General features: G+C 39.4%; 2 protein-coding genes across 5 annotated transcripts; both read right to left on the bottom strand.

Annotated features, from left to right (window-relative positions):
• Nucleotides 1-471: 471 nt before the first annotated feature.
• On the bottom strand, nucleotides 472-9,787 carry LOC131330488 (aconitate hydratase, cytoplasmic-like). Of its 2 annotated transcripts, none has more exons than XM_058364093.1 (20): nucleotides 9,413-9,787; nucleotides 8,188-8,292; nucleotides 7,395-7,555; nucleotides 7,232-7,324; nucleotides 6,744-6,929; nucleotides 6,280-6,441; nucleotides 5,978-6,122; nucleotides 5,731-5,873; nucleotides 5,571-5,627; nucleotides 5,389-5,468; nucleotides 5,230-5,305; nucleotides 4,768-4,953; nucleotides 4,218-4,285; nucleotides 3,993-4,111; nucleotides 3,217-3,338; nucleotides 2,476-2,574; nucleotides 1,904-2,383; nucleotides 1,722-1,820; nucleotides 1,378-1,620; nucleotides 472-852 (listed from the first exon to the last, which is right to left on the bottom strand). In XM_058364093.1, exons 1-20 carry the CDS (start codon nucleotides 9,696-9,698, stop codon nucleotides 784-786), a joined length of 2,979 nt encoding a protein of 992 aa, XP_058220076.1. In that variant the 5' UTR covers nucleotides 9,699-9,787; the 3' UTR covers nucleotides 472-783. The 2 variants fall into 2 exon arrangements, with proteins under 2 accessions (XP_058220076.1, XP_058220077.1); XM_058364094.1 differs by lacking the exon at nucleotides 9,413-9,787 and adding an exon at nucleotides 8,540-8,558.
• A 901-nt stretch (nucleotides 9,788-10,688) lies between these two features.
• On the bottom strand, nucleotides 10,689-16,624 carry LOC131330489 (uncharacterized). Of its 3 annotated transcripts, none has more exons than XM_058364097.1 (9): nucleotides 16,241-16,624; nucleotides 15,258-15,314; nucleotides 14,000-14,052; nucleotides 13,546-13,597; nucleotides 12,729-12,794; nucleotides 12,593-12,652; nucleotides 11,603-11,645; nucleotides 11,322-11,381; nucleotides 10,689-11,167 (listed from the first exon to the last, which is right to left on the bottom strand). In XM_058364097.1, exons 1-9 carry the CDS (start codon nucleotides 16,251-16,253, stop codon nucleotides 11,104-11,106), a joined length of 468 nt encoding a protein of 155 aa, XP_058220080.1. In that variant the 5' UTR covers nucleotides 16,254-16,624; the 3' UTR covers nucleotides 10,689-11,103. The 3 variants fall into 3 exon arrangements, with proteins under 3 accessions (XP_058220080.1, XP_058220078.1, XP_058220079.1); XM_058364095.1 differs by having other exon boundaries at nucleotides 16,245-16,619; XM_058364096.1 differs by lacking the exon at nucleotides 16,241-16,624 and adding an exon at nucleotides 16,007-16,145.
• Nucleotides 16,625-17,066: the final 442 nt, after the last annotated feature.

Genomic DNA, 17,066 nt, shown 5'->3' on the forward strand with positions numbered 1-17,066 from the left:
GACATACTTGTCATCAGGCAAATAGAATCTGCTTCTAGATAAGATCAGTTCACAACTGTAAAGTCTATAATCCTCTACTACAAGAAGTGGTCTGAATGTGAAAGAGACTAATGAGTGTGCAGGAATTTGGATCCCATCCCAGTCAAGCACTATTAACTCTTTCCGGAGAATAGATTACTCGAAACTCGGACCAGTTACTCGAAACTTGGGCCACTTACCGTCTCCTTAGAATGGCCACTTATACTCCCTTGACAGATATGTAGAGTAGTCTATCTGCAATTCATTTTTTCCCCTGAAAAAGAAAGGACGGACCATTTACGGTGGAAATCTTTCGGAGAGTCAGCCATTACCGTGGGAAGACCTTCTAGCCCAGGGCAGAGCACTTTCACAACCTTCCTAAGATGTTTATGTCTGTACTCGATAACAAGCTGTAGGCACAAAACTTCATAATGAGAAGACAGGTACAGGATACGGTAAAACTGTCGTGTCAAAGCACTGACTAGCCATTTTCAGAAAGAACAAGTTCTGAATACATTTACACATTAACTGTAAGATTGCCAAACAGAAAGCAAACAAGAAGCTCTAATTTGAAGTTCTTACATCCCAAACTGTAAAGAGACTTGCCAAAAGAAGCCAACTTTCTCCCATTTTACCGTTTTACACTGCAGCGACACAGGTCACAGAAAAAAGCATGAAAGATCTTCTCAAGCAGTTGACATATCAACTAAATCCGGCGAGGGCTCTCATGAGAAACTTTAGGTAAAAAAAAAAAAGCTCCATAATTTACTGCTTAATCAGATGCCGAATGACGTATGGAAGGATGCCCCCATGATTGAAATACTCCACCTCAACCTGCAGATGCAACACAGAAAACCAAGAAATCAGACCCCTCAGAACAAGCACACGCACAAACAATATTGATGTAAGCACAACTGAAGGCAACAAAATTTCATGATATAAAACATCTTCTAATTGACATACACTACCCAATCAAAGATTTACATAAGTGTTTCTTACAAAAATTACCAAAGCTGATTTCGTCATCTAATTCATGTGGCTCACATATCGGAAAAGGGTATGGCATCTGTGTTAGTTGGATATTCACCTAACAACCATGTTATGTAATATTAATTGACCGTGCAATGTCCATAGAATTGTGCATCAAATGCTCTAATTAAGGCACTTTTTCAGCGTGTCCGTTGGATAAATCGGACCCTTAGACACACAACCATGCCCAACACTCGTACCCCAGGTCAATTCTCCATGAAAGCACAAATTTTTAAGTGCCCTCTGTGGGAAACAGTCAAGATAAGATAGCTCTCTGATGGCATTCTCCTTCATCAACTCAGATAGATAAAAAATTTCTCTTGCAACTACCTCTGTATCAAAGCGGAGTATACAAGTGAAGTTCTTTCCGGTGTCGGTAGTTACAGTAACATCTTGCCAAGGCCTTAGTTCACTGATATCATTTGGTAGGTGAATGGTGTAATGCTCATGACCCGTCAAGCCCAGTGTCTCCGCATCTTGACAACGCTTGAAACAAAGAGGAATGATACGCATACCAACGAGATTACTACGATGGATTCTCTCGAAGCTTTTTGCAATTACTGCTTTTACTCCCTGATGAACAATATTAGAAAAGGGATGGTGAAGGTTAGCAACAGAATATCAACAATAAGATATTGGGATATCGGTAAGGAGCATTCAGAGAGATCAGTTACCAGTAGCATCGGGCCCTTTGCAGCCCAATCTCGAGAACTTCCACTTCCATATTCTGCTCCTGCTAGAACTATGGTGTCTTGCCCTACAGCCTTGTACCTCTGCATCACCGAAGTTTGGAACTCAAATTTGGATCAGAACGAGCAGGGTATGTGTGTGTAGATTTTACTTGTATGAAACTCACCATTGCTGCATCAAACACAGAGAGCTTCTCCCAAGTTGGAATATGAACGGTCTTTGGGCCAACTTCTCCATTCAAGAGCTTGTTCACAAGGCGGATATTCGCAAAGGTACCCCGTACCATCACCTCATCATTGCCACGACGGCTACCATAAGAGTTGAAGTCCCTGGGATGAACCCCATGCTCAAGCAGGTACTTTGCAGCAGGGCTTTCCTTGTGGATACTCCCTGCTGGAGAAATATGGTCAGTTGTAATGCTATCACCAAAGTTAAGCAAACAGTAGGCATCCTTCACTCCACGAGGGCCCGGTGGGTCCATAGTCATGTCCTTGAAATATGGAGGTTCATGAATGTAGGTTGAGTTTGGATCCCAAGCATAAAGACTTGAAGAAGGGACTGATAGTGAATTCCACATAGGGTTCCCCTTTGTGATTGCCTCGTAAGTGCTCTTGAACATTTCAGGCAGAACACTAGATTGAACCACCTGTTGACAGCATTGGTTTGAACTAATCAAGGACTGGCATTTTAATAATTCTGAAATGAACAAACAGTTTAATATACTCCCAAACCATCTACCTCTGCAACTTCTTCATTACTAGGCCAGATATCCTTGAAGCACACGCCTTTTGCATCCTTTCCGGTTCCAATTGGCTCATTGTCGAAGTCAATGTCAACCTGCAAAATCGGTCCCGAAGATAAATGATTCAGCAAGAGATGCATGCATCACTAGCCTTTAGTTATTTCTTTCGCAGTTGGCTTCCTCCTTTGTTCCTTTCTTCTTTTTTCTGCTTCCATCTGTTATATGTCTTTATTTCTTTATTTTTGGCAAGAATAGATAACTAAACCCACAGCTGTGCATGCCATATCCTTTTCCTTTTTTTTAGTATATCCTACAAACAATTTTTTTTCCCTGTGATAAGTGTATATCCCAACATGAACGACAGAATAATGAAAAAACCACTGCAAGGGGTAAACTCCCCTGGCATTTGTCCTAAATGGACAAAGACTGGCTGAGTACTAGTGTACGACCTCAATTGAGTAAGAAATAAAAGCACCCATGACCTTTCCTCCACTGAAAGCAAAAAAAAAAAAGCTTTCTAACATCGTCCTTGTCAAGTTATTAGACAAGGTTGACTGATTACGACCTCAATTGATTAGAGGGAAAAATAAAGAGAGAAAAAAGCAACCGTTAATGGTGGTGGAGTAAGAGGGTGGATATACAGTTAGACAATTCCTGCTCATCCTTTTTACAATGGGAAGTAAAGTACTCTGGCAAGAAGGTATATATCTAAACTTTATCAGCATTTGTGTATTTACCGTGCCAGCAAGTGCATAAGCTACAACTAAGGGAGGAGAAGCAAGATAGTTTGCTCTTGTGAGTGGATGAACACGACCTTCAAAATTACGGTTTCCAGAAAGCACAGCAGCTGCAATAATATCTGAAAAAAGAAAGCACAAGCATTAGAGGAAAACCAGTAACAGAAAGAAAGGCTAAAGGCAGGGAAGGATGCACAAGCTCTACCAATTGTAGTTAAGAAACTGGAGTCAAGATTTCTGAAACAATGTGTTGTTAAAAGGCTAAGTTCCATGTATGAGTAGAATATCTAGAGGCCTACAGGGAATTTTTTTTTTGAAGGGTGAGGTGGGGTGGCTGAATTCAAACATTAAGCACAATGGCCAACAATCAAAGGTATCAGAGATGTGGCCCTGAATGGCTGGACCAAAAGGATTCTTGTATGTAAGGCTCCAATTTACTGCGTGGAGCCTATGTCAAAAACAGTTTACAGTGGTTTCACTATGGCTTGTCAAACGGAATGATGCTTCATCTGTTTCTAAAGGATATGAAATTTCAAGCCCCGGTAAGGTTCTTTGATGAAAATAACTATGAAGTATAATCTAGAAACATGTATAAAGATTGCCCAAAATTTAGAATTCCCTGTAGATTGCTATGATACAGACCTCACAATCTCAAGCATCTGCAGACATCCTAATTTGACGAATTTGGTGTCAACAAAGGAAATGATGTATATGAAATTAACTTCACGCCGTTGTTATTCTAAGAAGAAACATAGAGGAAGATACAAGAGTATTACCCTTGTCTGTAATTGCTGAGGAAACTGATTCATCAAGTTCCCCTGAGTTCCCAATACATGTGGTGCAGCCATAACCAACAATATGAAAGCCCAGCTGGTTCAAGTACTTTTGCAGCCCACTACAAAATTTATAGCCAGATAAAATTCAAAACCTCATATAAACATGCTAGACGTGGGAAAGAAAACCTGAACTAAAAGGTATCTTCCAAATGTTGTAACCAATACCTCTGCAGCAAATATTTTGTGACAACTCCAGAACCTGGGGCTAGGCTTGTTTTTATCCATGGCTTAATCTGTCACATATCAGAGGCTCATTGTACCCAAATAATGATATTTTATTTAAGGCAAGGTAAAGGTGCAAAAACTGCTCCTTTGTTCTCCTATCTAATTATTAACATGTGGTGGTTGGGGGGGAGGTGCAAAAACTGCTCCTTTGTTCTCCTATCTAATTATTAACATGTGGTGGTTGGGGTGGGGGGGGGGGGGGGGGGGGGCGGGGACCCGGTCAGCGATCTCCAGCCTGTTTTTTTTTTCAAGGGTTTGGAACTAATATTTAAGCCCATAGGGCTTATCAAGGTCGTGTTAGGTCTATCTATCAAATGGACGGGCTTGAGAATTGTTTTTCAAGCCCGACTAGGCCAGGGCGATGGTGTATACTACACAGAAATATACATGATATACATCAGTTGCGGCTGGAAAAGTCGCATACAATAAGACGCATATCCACATGCTTTAAGGTAAAAAAATTAACGAATTTTGAGAAGTCAATGCCAACCTCCAAGCCCAGTTCACAAGCTTTCTTGGCAACAAGACCAGCGCCAAGCATGACACTAGGGTTTGATGTGTTAGTGCAACTGGTAATAGCAGCTATTACCACACTACCATGCTTGAGCTCCGCAGGCTGTCCATGGAATGAAAATTTTGCAACTTTGTCCTGTTCCTCTTTGGGTACACCAAATCCCTGAATGACCAATCTATATAAATCAGAAAGAAACAGCCAACAGAACCTAGAATGCCACAATCCTCTTCACATGCTGCACTAACCTAATAGTGACACACAATGAACTTATATCATCCTTATACCAAAAAGAATGAAATGTTCCGAGTAGATATCACGTTATGAATGATGATATGGCCATGCACCACACTCAAAGAGAAGCAGCCGGTGATCTAAGCAGAATAACAATCTAGAAAAGTACATAATCGCAAATTCCAACGATGATTGTTTGCCTTTTACCTTGAATCCAAGTTTGCTATCAAGACATGAACGCCAGTCAGCCTTCATATCTTTTAGAGCAACTCGGTCATGAGGCCTGTTAAAAATAAGAGAAAGAACCATCCCTATCAGCTGAGCACATTACATCAACAACATGGAGAACCAAGAATACAACAGTACCTTTTTGGTCCTGAAACAGAGGGTTCTACATTTGCTAGGTCCAAATCCAAATAGGATGAGTACATTCTTTTTGTTTGAGGCTGGATTTTGAAACCACCCAATTAGCCTTAGATCAAAGGGTGCCAATACGAATTGTACAAATGTAGAGACATTTAACTTCAGGGAAGAAAACAATTTACCACGTCATTGTAATCAACAAACATTTTGTTTGCCCGCAAATAAGCTTCAATCATTGCCACCTATACCCATTTTAGTAATAACCATCATAATTCTATATCACCAACCAAATATAGCAGAGCAAACAATAAAAAGGAGAATATAATTATAGTAAAGAAAACTCACAGTCTCATCACTCCTTCCGGTTAGTTTAAGGTACTGTAATGTGACATGATCGACAGGAAAGAAACCCATGGTTGCTCCATACTCAGGGGACATATTTGCAATCGTAGCCCTGTCGGCTAACGATAACTCAGCCATACCCTCGCCTATATTTATCCACAGAAAAAGAAAAAGAGGTCAGAAACATATGCCTAGTCAAAATAGATGTAGTGCAACCAAATTTCTTGACCTAGAAAAAGGTTGAAATTACCATAAAACTCAACAAATCTGCCAACAACACCGAGCCTCCTCAACATTTGGGTCACTGTTAAAACCAAATCAGTTGCTGTGACACCATTCTGCAATTTTCCTGATAATTTGAACCCAACTACACCAGGCAAAACCATGCTCATTGGCTGTTAAATTGCAATGTCCAGAATTAGAGAGAACAACAAAAGAAAACATAAAGGTAAAATGGTACATATATAAAGCAAGTCTATCTACCAACAAATAGAGCATATCACAACAACTTGTTAAATGCGGGTGTAAATGTCGGCTTTAATCCCACATTACCTGGCCGAGCATTGCTGCCTCAGCTTCAATTCCGCCAACTCCCCAGCCAGCAACTCCTAACCCATCGATCATGGTTGTATGGGAATCAGTTCCAACCACACTATCTGGGTAAAGAATGCCATTTGTGTTGAAAACCACTCGTCCAAGGTATTCAAGATTAACCTGAAAAGTACAAAGCGACTTTCTAAAACCCAAATCCATAGTGTAATGAGAAAAGGAGAGAGAACAAGGAGATTGTATTTCTTCTTCTTTTCAAACATTTTTACAAAAGGTCAGAGGTACACGTGGTTTTGCACCAGTATTTGATAATTCCAAGCATCTTTGTCTTCGTTGGTTTATCCTGTCTGATGTTTTGGGAGTAGACTACTTACACCTACTCCAGAATTCCAGCACCTTGCTGTGAGGTCGTGCCTTGATAAAACTGAACATCTAAATTTGAAATAAACTTGGAGGCAAAGTTTTACCTGGTGGACAATGCCAGAACCAGGAGGGACGACGAGCATGTTATGGAAAGCAGTTGAACCCCACTTAAGAAAAGCAAACCTCTCTTTATTCCTCTGAAATTCAAGCTCCATATTTGCCTGCAATGCATTTTCGTTCCTTGCTACATCCACCTGAACTGAATGATCAATGACAAGATCCACTGGAACCTGAAAATAATGTAGCTTTCAGAAGAGATGATATTATGGAAAAGGTTATTATTACAATACCCCCAGAGGACACAATTGAAGGTCATGGTGAATAAAACATGGGCAGTTGACCGCAAAAACTATCCACTACTCTTTCAAACTGGTACAAGCCAGTTAAGAAAAAGGGTGTATTGCAAAGGACAAAATAATATGTATGATAAAACAAAAAGGTTTTCTAGATAAATCTCGACGTGTCGCTGACAAAACCAATTATCATCTAGCGTCAAGAGAGATAGCGTTCAAGTAGTCAGGAAATCACATACCAAGGGATTGATCTTGTTAGAGTCACCACCAAGCCTGTTCATAGCATCTCGCATACAAGCAAGGTCAACCACAGCTGGAACTCCCGTGAAATCCTAACAAATAACAAGAGGTTTAGAAATGGTATGATGCCATATAAAAGCTTACATTGCCATTGCTATTAACCTGTAAGAGAACACGGGCAGGCTTAAAGGGAATTTCAACTTGTTTTGGTGAAGTATTCTCCCAATCGATGATCTTTACCACATCAGCTTCAGTAACTTGGAAATTGTCACAATTCCGTATTGCAGATTCCAAAAGTATCCTGATAGAGAAAGGAAGCAAGTCTGCAATGTGCCAGCAATAACAACAAAAAGAACAATTAAAATCCAATGGAAGGACAAACAACTTGCCAAGGAAATTTACTGATGCACTTGTGATAAACAAAAAGAATGATTAAAATCAATTCCCCCCATCAAAAAGAACATACCAACATAATCTCTCTACGATACGCTACCCCTTGTGTGTGATTAATCTTTGATTCTTTAACCCACAGGAGAAAATTAAACCACCGAAGTAATGCATTTTCAAACCCTGGTACACTTTCTTCAACCGAGAGGTCAAGACAAGAAGTGATTATTAGTTCCCTTGTATAGGAGTTTTTCGTTGTTAGTCTATTTCTTCCCCATTTTGGTTTGTATCTTGGGTTGTTCAGTATTAGGCTTGATTAAGTTGATGCGGACCTCACATACATGATTGATGTAGTGTCCATGTAACTCTTTGAATGTATTTCTTCAACCTCTTCACTAAAAAAAGGGAAAACAACATAAAAGGGGTTCCAAATTATCATGCTCAAGCTGTATCTTTTTTTTATGCTTTTTCAAGTACATCAATGAAGTCTAGAATCTAGTCTCACCATAATTGGACGAATTAAATATTGACTATTGTTCAGTATCCATGTAGAAATTTGTAAATATACCAATTCTTGGATCATTAAGGGCTGGTAAGCTGTAATATTTTCCAAACTCGCCACCTCCAGGCTTGGGAAGACTCCTGAATATTTCCTTGTAAGGACTTTCAGAAGCTGAAAGTAGTGATCAAAGAAAATCAAAAACCTTCAGTGAATTATTGCAAAAGAGAAATTGAAGAACAATAAAAAAAAAACAAAAAAACAGAGGAACTGTAAATACAAATTTGTTCAAGTTATCAAAGAGAGGAAGTCCCTTGTCAGTGTCAAAAACTGAAAACAACCACTGAGTGTGTTTTTCTCCAATAAGTTAAATGGCATGAATAGATTACTAGTAACAAATAACAATATATAGGAGTATTACCAATTATATTCCCCGGCTGTCCTTCCCTGATTTTGGAAAACCAAAAACAACAAGGTAAGGTTGATAAACGAGCCGGACGAGTTGAGTAGTGGATTTTGGATTTTCCAAACTTGGTTCGAACATAATGTTTTATCAAGTCAACCGATCTCGAATAGAAGCTTACAAGTTAAATGGGCCAAGAAACACTTTGAAAACTCAATTCGACCCAAAAGTTCAACGAAGCGGCCAGAAGTAAAACCTTGCGGCCGTATTGTTAACATTTGCGGATATACAGTTAAAGTTTGCGGCTATATTGTATGAACATTGCGTCCATGACTTAACACGCTTGTTCAAACTTGTTAACGATCTTCCAATACAAACGATATTCGTGTTGGGTTTCTCCCATGTGGTGTGTCAACCACAGGGGATTCCTAGGCCCACTGTTTTTGTTTCTCTTTTATGTATTGACTGAGAGACAGAGAGAGGGCGCCGTGTGTGCGTGAGGGGGGAGCCGGTTGTAGCTCCTCCCGGGGAGAGCACCGGAGTGGGACAGAGGTGAGGCTGAGGGGTGAGGTGAGTGGGGAGCCGGTTTGGCTCCCGGCGGAATGCCGGAATGTGGCTCCCGGAGAGTTTTTTCAACCCATTGTATGTTTGAGTGTATATATATCTACGGAAGGGTGAATTTTTCTCTGAAATTGGTGTGTGGATCGTGCGTGGTGTCCCTCCGGTGCCAACAGTTCGAACTTGATCTGTATATCTAACAAACTAATCTTGAAAGGATTTTTTAACAAGTGCACACGAGCTCAAATTTGACAGTACTCCACCGACTCCATGAGTCCATCTAATATCAACTCACTGAATAACCCAAGTCCAAAAGAGTAAATTAATTAATACCCATGGTGGCCATCTTTCGCTCGAACCGTTCAGTTACAGGCGCAACGGTTTTGAACTGAGCCCTGAGACGACTGAGCGGCCACCGCCAGTTACCACCGTGACTCCACCGGAGATACCGGAAAGTAGACGAAAAATCCAGCGATCGACGGTTGGTCAAAGAAGCTCTAGAGAGAGGAGGAGAGAGTGAAGGTCTAGAGAGAGACAAGGAGAAGCTAAGCCCGCAGGAAGCTCTACGAAGAACTACAGAGGAGGATGAAGACGAAGTATAAGGTGATGATATGTACATGACGATATTAAATTTGTCTGGGAAGAGTTAAATACAGATACAGTGTGTGTGTGTGTGAGAGAGAGAGAGAGAGAGAGATGTAAATCCATGTGGCGCCATATTTGTAATGGAGAGAGCATGCAGGTGTTGTGGACGATGATGGGATGGTGTGTTCATGCAGCTTCTACAAGATGCTGGAAAAAGTTTCGACTCTGTTTTCAATCGGGGTGTGATTATAATAATAATTGTGGGGACACGTTTCACGACGAGCCTCGGAAGGAACCAAAGAGCCATATCTTACTGTCCCATCAAATGTTGAAAAGACATCGTTAGCATGACTCGAACTCGTGATCTTATGATTCCAAACCAACCCTGTAGGAGTAAGTCATAAGCTACTGGACTACCACCACATGAAAACACTCAACAATTACTCCTTTAGAGAAACTGCCTCAGATGATGTCAAAAAGATTTTGCCAAGTCATTTTATAACTAACTAAGGTGTTAAAAGGCCAAAACATAATAATGTTAGATAAGCAATTCGATATTATTTTTCGATGCAATAAATTTGCCAAAGCAGCTACTTTGTTTAGTTTGGATTTTGAGAAAGGTTTTTGGATATTGAATGGAGAAAAATAGATAGAAAAATAAGAGTAGTAATTGTAAAGAAAATTTACTAGGGACCGTTCACAAAAAAGGGTCGAGTCTAGAGACCCCAAACCAAACACAGTTACCAGGAAGAGAAAATCTTTTACGGAGGTGTTGTAAACACTTGTTTATAGCACTCAATCGTGATTGTCAAAAAGTGTTTTAGACGGTCAAGATGTTAATGAAACTTTTCCGGAGAAAAGTTAATTATAACCGGTCATAATTGAAAATAAATCTTAGCCATTGATTACGCGAATAGACAGCTGAGATTGTGCCGCTCCGTGAAAAAAAACTCTCTCATAATAGGGCTGGAAACAAACTGGTCTCAAAGAAGGGCTTAACTAGGCGACAGATTAACACACAAAGCTTTCAGCAAAGTTGGCATTTGCATTTGATGACGGGAAAAGAACTTCAAAACTTACAGGCTGCTTTCCAAAAGTGGAAGACAAAAGCCATCAATATCGAACTACTCAAAATACAATAACCTCCTCTTCCAGAAGAACACAAATTCCGGAAAATTTTGATATTACCGTGAAAATGATATTTTCTCCATCAAATATTTCCGCATAATGTCGCCTAGTTCTTGGAAAAACTCGATTCAATTGACGGAGATAAAGAATGTTAACTGCCGCACATTTGCCACACCATAATCTTCATTTAACGTTGTCTAATATCGTCTGTGAGTTGAATCTGGTTTACGGGATATGAGTTCCAAACAAGCAAGTAATACACTCCAGTGTGAGGACCAATGTTGGCGAAGCACATTGATATCAGCTAGTAATCATGTTGGTGGTTGCCATGTTCCCGGTCTGAAGGATGCGCCCGTTCCCGTTGGTTCTGAAGACCTGAAAACAACATTGTATAAACATCTACCAAGTTAAGACTCGCTCCCCAAGGAAAATATAGTTCGAAAGATATATAGTTCCATCGTGTGTGCTCACGTTTCAACGGATTTGAAAATGAGCCAAATGACAATCAAGCATGCATACAAACACATACTCTGGCTGTCGTTTTTGTTCAGATGGGACTTCTTTGTCAGTCTCTGATTCTTCGGAGTTCCTATAAGGATATCAAAGGCTATCAGCTATGTGTTACACAACCATAATCATGTCGAAGCATGCGCACAGAGATGTAAAGAGACAATTAGAATTACATATCAACAGAAATAAAGGCAGGAGTAGTGAGATTGGATAACTGAGAAGCTTAAAATCCCTTACATCAGATGCCAAATAGTGTGTACAATTTACAAAGTGCAGCTGCCTAAAGTTTAGCTGTCTCACCTCATGCCATCCATTGCACCAGAAGTTTCACCAACTGTGTCACCTAAAACCACCAACACCACAATGAAACATAGGTGAGGCTACATAATGGAAATTGCAACCCATAAGATGAAATCTGGAAAACTTAATGCAGTAGGAGAATGAGACCATCTGTTATGACAGTAATGCTTTAAAAAAGATGCTAGCCTTTAATCTTGTGAGTGTAAAATACATATATGTTTTACATGTCTAAAGAAAATGACAATCATGAAGGATTTTTGCAAACTAACTTTACAAACTACTTACGAACTAACAATATCTCGTCGTGAACCATTCCTATGTACCGAATCGTCTTTCCTCCTTTTCCATTTTTTCAGTGTAAGTAGTACTTACTGAACCTATAAAGGGCCGCTATTTCAGTGGTAAAACTTAATGAGAGCAATCACTTTGTGCATATATTGCCAAAGGCCCTGGTCAGTCACTTTTCTGGGCCAGGATTGATAAGTGGAAAGATTCGCTGTCTTTGCCGAGGAAAGCTCAATGGTTTTCCTTATTGGTTTGTCTCCTGTCCTCCCCTACCTACGCCCCTATCGAATGGGGATTACCCAGATACTGTTATTGTATTGTTGTTTTGGTACTTCCCGAACCTAAAGTAGTCGGTTTCTATCTGCAAGATACATTTTGGAACACTTCATCCATTTTCTTGTAGTTCATGGAGCAGTAGCAGTCTATGCAAATCAAACTACTTCCTGGTTTTACGATCTATTCATTCCACTGAAAGTTAAAGCTGTTACAAAGAGTGAAAGAAAATATCATTTTACAAAGGAAACTTATCACAAATGACTCTTACACCCCTTGTACTTAAAGTGAGTTTTAAGGACGTCCCCTCATCGACAAAACTGAACGCTCACTCCCTGAACTATTATGTAAAGTGAGACTCTTAGTTTCTCTCCCAAAACTAAAGGAAAAATTGCACAAACTTTCTATTTTGTACTGTTAAGAATGAGGTACCTTTAGAATCAGCTGGAAATTGCTGAATGAAACTTCTCAAGTCTGGACCTCCAACTTTACCTATGCGCAAGATGCAGTCAATAATTGCAGCATTAAGCATAATGCAACAGATAAAATTCTTTTAGTACAAGGTTACCGGTACTGGTGGCTCTGGGTCTAATGCCTTCTTTGGATCTTCTTTCCTCTTCTTCCTTCCTGAGAACTTCAAAAAAAAAAGAATGTTGGAGAAGAATAAGAATCTTTATATGAAGCTAGGAGAAGGTGAGCGCTCAAATATGAAGGGCGATGACAAAATTTCTCATCGAAATGTCAAAACATAACTAGCATCAACTTGCTTCTCCCCTCTTTGCATTCCGGGCTTTATAGAATACCCACATCAATGTCGTTTGTCCCCCTTTTAAAGATTACAGGCATCAGCCAATAGGCTGCAACATGGTTAATATAGAGCCTCGTTAAACCGGCAGCTAGAGTTCGCTGAATTACAACACAAGGGGCAAAAGCAGAGCAAGTAATGTGATGAATCATGTATGTCTCTTTCTTCAGGCTGCTCAGCTGCTGTAGTTGCCAAAATCAATCCATTCCCCGCTAAAGACTTTCTTCACAAGGATCCAATTAAAATTTAAAACAACCACCATTTTGTAGGTCAAAAACTTTTACTGGCAATTAATATCTGAAAAATTTGTTAGCTGCAACGATGATGTGAAAGGAAGAGTTTTAGAGTGCTACAAGAGATGCCTTTAAAGACTGTTTTCCCTAGCAAGGTTCAATCAGCAAGTTACTCATGCCCTTTTGTACTAATTATAATTCTGATTGATACTTCCCTGAAGTCATTAACCCAAAATTGCACTTAGCTAATAAAGCTCCTCTGACCTATGAACCAAGACTAGGGTGAAAAGTATAAGAAGGAACATATTATGATTAGAGGATAGTGAAAAAAAACTAGCAAGACTTACGAGCAACATTAAGTCTAACGCGTTCACGTTTTGCCTCAAGCTCCATCATTTCCTGAGAATGGAATCAGCAAATTTGTCAAATAGTTAAAGCTTAAGCATGAGCTAGTTATTAGAAATTGCTTGGATTTCCAACAGAAGATGCCATTCCGTAAATGAAATAAAAAGAAATATCAAAAAATTAAGCGGCCAAAGCTGAAGCAGCTGTTTTTGAAGTTAATTACATATCCTACTTGAGCCACAGAAGTAAGAAAAACATAGATTAGCAAAAAACAGTCAGTCAAAGCCCACCAAGTATAACAAAGAAAGAATTCTTGGAAGCGTATCTAACATGAGAATTTGAAAGGTAATGGTTCATATCCCTGGAACAATATTGTTCTCAGAAAAATGTAATGCATTTAGTGCTCGCTTACTGGAAACATGCGCAGAGAGCTATTGAGAATTAATTGCTATTTACCTCTAGTGTTGGAGCTTTTTTTCGCTGCCCATTCAGCCAACATATCCATTCAACTACAATGATTGTAAACAACTGTTGAGCAAGGGATAGAAATGATTGCCAATGAAGTAATTTCCTTACTAAAGGCCAACTTATTACGCTTGTTCCACAATGCATTTCCGTGGTGCCCTATGAAGCACCAACACCTCTAGAGGTCGATGTATTGCAGTGTCGGACACGGGGACACGTATGTGGCATGTCCCATAATTTAATTAAAGGGCTAGGACACGGGGGAACACCGATGGGACATGGTGAGAGTCAAAGTGCAATTTTTTAAAAAAAATTGGGGGTCGAATTTTAATTTTTCAATTGGGTTGTATTGAACTTATGGATGTCTTGTTTTGTTTAAATGATATTGGAACTATGGATTTTTCGTTTTGTCCGCATTTTGCCATTTAAACTTGGAAAATTTTGAAAAAACAAATATAAATAAATAAATATACACGTGGCGTGTCCCCCTGCCGTGTCCGTGTCCGTGCATCATAGGTGGTGCCAATAAATTAGTCTAACAAGACAGCACAGCAAATCCGCACAAGCAGATGCAATCACACAATAAGTATTTTTCAAAGACTTATGTTGTGTTTGGATGGGTTTTTGAGTTTGGTTTTTGGGGTAATGAGTGGAGAGAGAAATTAGGGTAATAATTGGAGATAAAGGTAATAAGTGGAGAGAGAAATGAGAGTAATGATTGAAGGTAGGGGTAATGAGTGTTTTTTGAGTTGGAATTTTTTTTCCAAAATGCAAACCGAACAAAGCATTAATTGGTTGTAAGGGCACTGCCAATTTTCCAAAAGCTCTTCTTTTACACCCTGTTTGTCTTACCGGAGAATGAGGGTATTTGCAAACATAAGATCATCTATATGGAGTATATTTTTAGAACAATGGAAATGTAGAAGAGACAAAAAAAATTGAGAAAAATACTGGAAATAAATTCCAAAATTCTAGCCCCAATTGTCATCTTTAGGTCTCTCTCTCAGTGAGATTTGCATGTAACGTCTAAAAACTTAACTTCCATGTTTCAAAATAGGGGCAGAATTCTCAAGCAATAGTGAACTACAAATATCAAATGCAACTGATAAAAATATCAAATGCATCCAATTGAACAAAGACTCTCAAAGTCGCTATTGATGGAGAACCTTGGCAACCGCCTTCTCAGTAGCTTTACCCTTCTAATTAAGTGCCTACTATTGTCAGTAATGTGTCACCAACTAAATCTTACCTGGAATAGATGTTGGATCCTCCTCTCCTTTAAAAACCACCCATCTTTTCTCTTTCACTGAAAATAAGCAAATTTCAATCAAATAAGTACTCACATCGATAACCTTTCAATAAGATGTCGTATCATCTACTACCAACGAAAGAAACACAACCTACACTTTTTAGAAACTGGAAAGCTACATTGTCCCCAGCACCATATATATCCATAAACGATCATAGGCATACTAACCAACCCCGCCAATTAAGCAAGAGATTATAATCATTCACACACAAATATCATCTGTACACCAAGAAAAAAGAAAAGCAGGATTTGCCCCATCCCCAATTGTAACCATTGACAAATAAAAAAGGTAAAATGTTGTGGCTAAAACAAGCAGTTCATATACTTTCTGCATAATTTCCTAGCGATCTCAGTACACTGCTCGCAATCCTTACAACTTTTCCAAACTAGATAATAACCAACAAAGGAACACTTGCTAACTTTAGAAGCCGAACTACACCATCAACATGAGACTTAGGGATTTGCTCCCTCTAAGGTCTCAAGTTCGAAATCTCTTAGGTACTATGACTCCTTTGGGGCTAGTCTGGCTTTAATTGGGACCCCAAAGCAAGTGATCGGTGGGATTAGTTTCCCATCATTAGTCGAGATGCATGTAAGTTTGTCTAGACACCTAAGTTATTAAAAAAAAGAAGAAGCACAATTTGCAAGAAATCGTTCCCAGAAGGCGCTAATTTCAGCTGGAACTACACCATCAACATGAAGAGGCACGATCACCATTATCCCCAGCAGGCCAGCAGCATATACATCAGTAAACATTCTATTGTAGGCATATCAACAAGAAACCCAGCCAATTAAGCAAGACAAGATTATGGCTTAAGAAATGAGCCGAGTTTCACCCTTTTTCTCATCTCAAATGAACACATCAATGAAAAGGTGATGAGAGAGAGAGAGAGAGAGAGAGAGAGAGAGAGAGAGAGACCCACTTACTGACGCCATCCATCTGTTCGGTTCTGGCGAAGTATCGATTCCCTGCTTTGTCGACCCCGGCCATTGCTCGGTTCCCGAGCAACCCAGCAATCCTCTTCCACAGCTTCGACATGTCTTCTTCTTCTTCTTCTTCTAAACTTCGATTCAAGTGGGTGGGTACGTTTTCATCGCAGAAGAAAGAAGAGTAATCAGAAGTTCTTGACTCAAAAAGTTCCGACCAGAATCAGATAATCGGAAATTTGCGTAATACTATTCGTTTTTCCAGTGATCTGGATTGTTCACATTGTATAGCTGATTGAAAATTTGTTCAAGATGGCATTTCGTACTAATTAAAAACTATTTAGTATCTCATCGGGAAGAATCGGAAAGAATTTAGGCTTCCATTTATGAGATTGGGCATATGGAATCGAAACCCAAAAGATACGAATTACTCCTTTTTAAGTCAGTACGTCGTCGTTTCCTTCGATAGACTTCGCAGGTTAAAACCGAGAAAACTGAGAAGTAAGTTCACAGGGCTTCTATTAAAAATTGGTAGAACCTTATTCATTTTTTAGTAATCCGAATCGTTCAGTGTAGAAATTATTGAAAAAATTAGTTTCAAGAAAATTTATGCTAAAAAATTACAAATTAGTATCTCATCGAAAAGAATTAGATAGTATTTAGGCTTATATTCATGAGTCCGGATACATTGAATCAAAACCCAAAAGAACTCCTTGGAAGACAGACAACCTTACCGCGACGCCGTTTTATTAAAACTTCGCAGGGTCAAGCTTCTATTGGAAATTTGCAAAATTGTATTGACTTTTATAAAAATCTGAATCG

This window comes from Rhododendron vialii, chromosome 6a (assembly GCF_030253575.1).
Source record: "Rhododendron vialii isolate Sample 1 chromosome 6a, ASM3025357v1".
Taxonomy (NCBI): domain Eukaryota; kingdom Viridiplantae; phylum Streptophyta; class Magnoliopsida; order Ericales; family Ericaceae; genus Rhododendron; species Rhododendron vialii.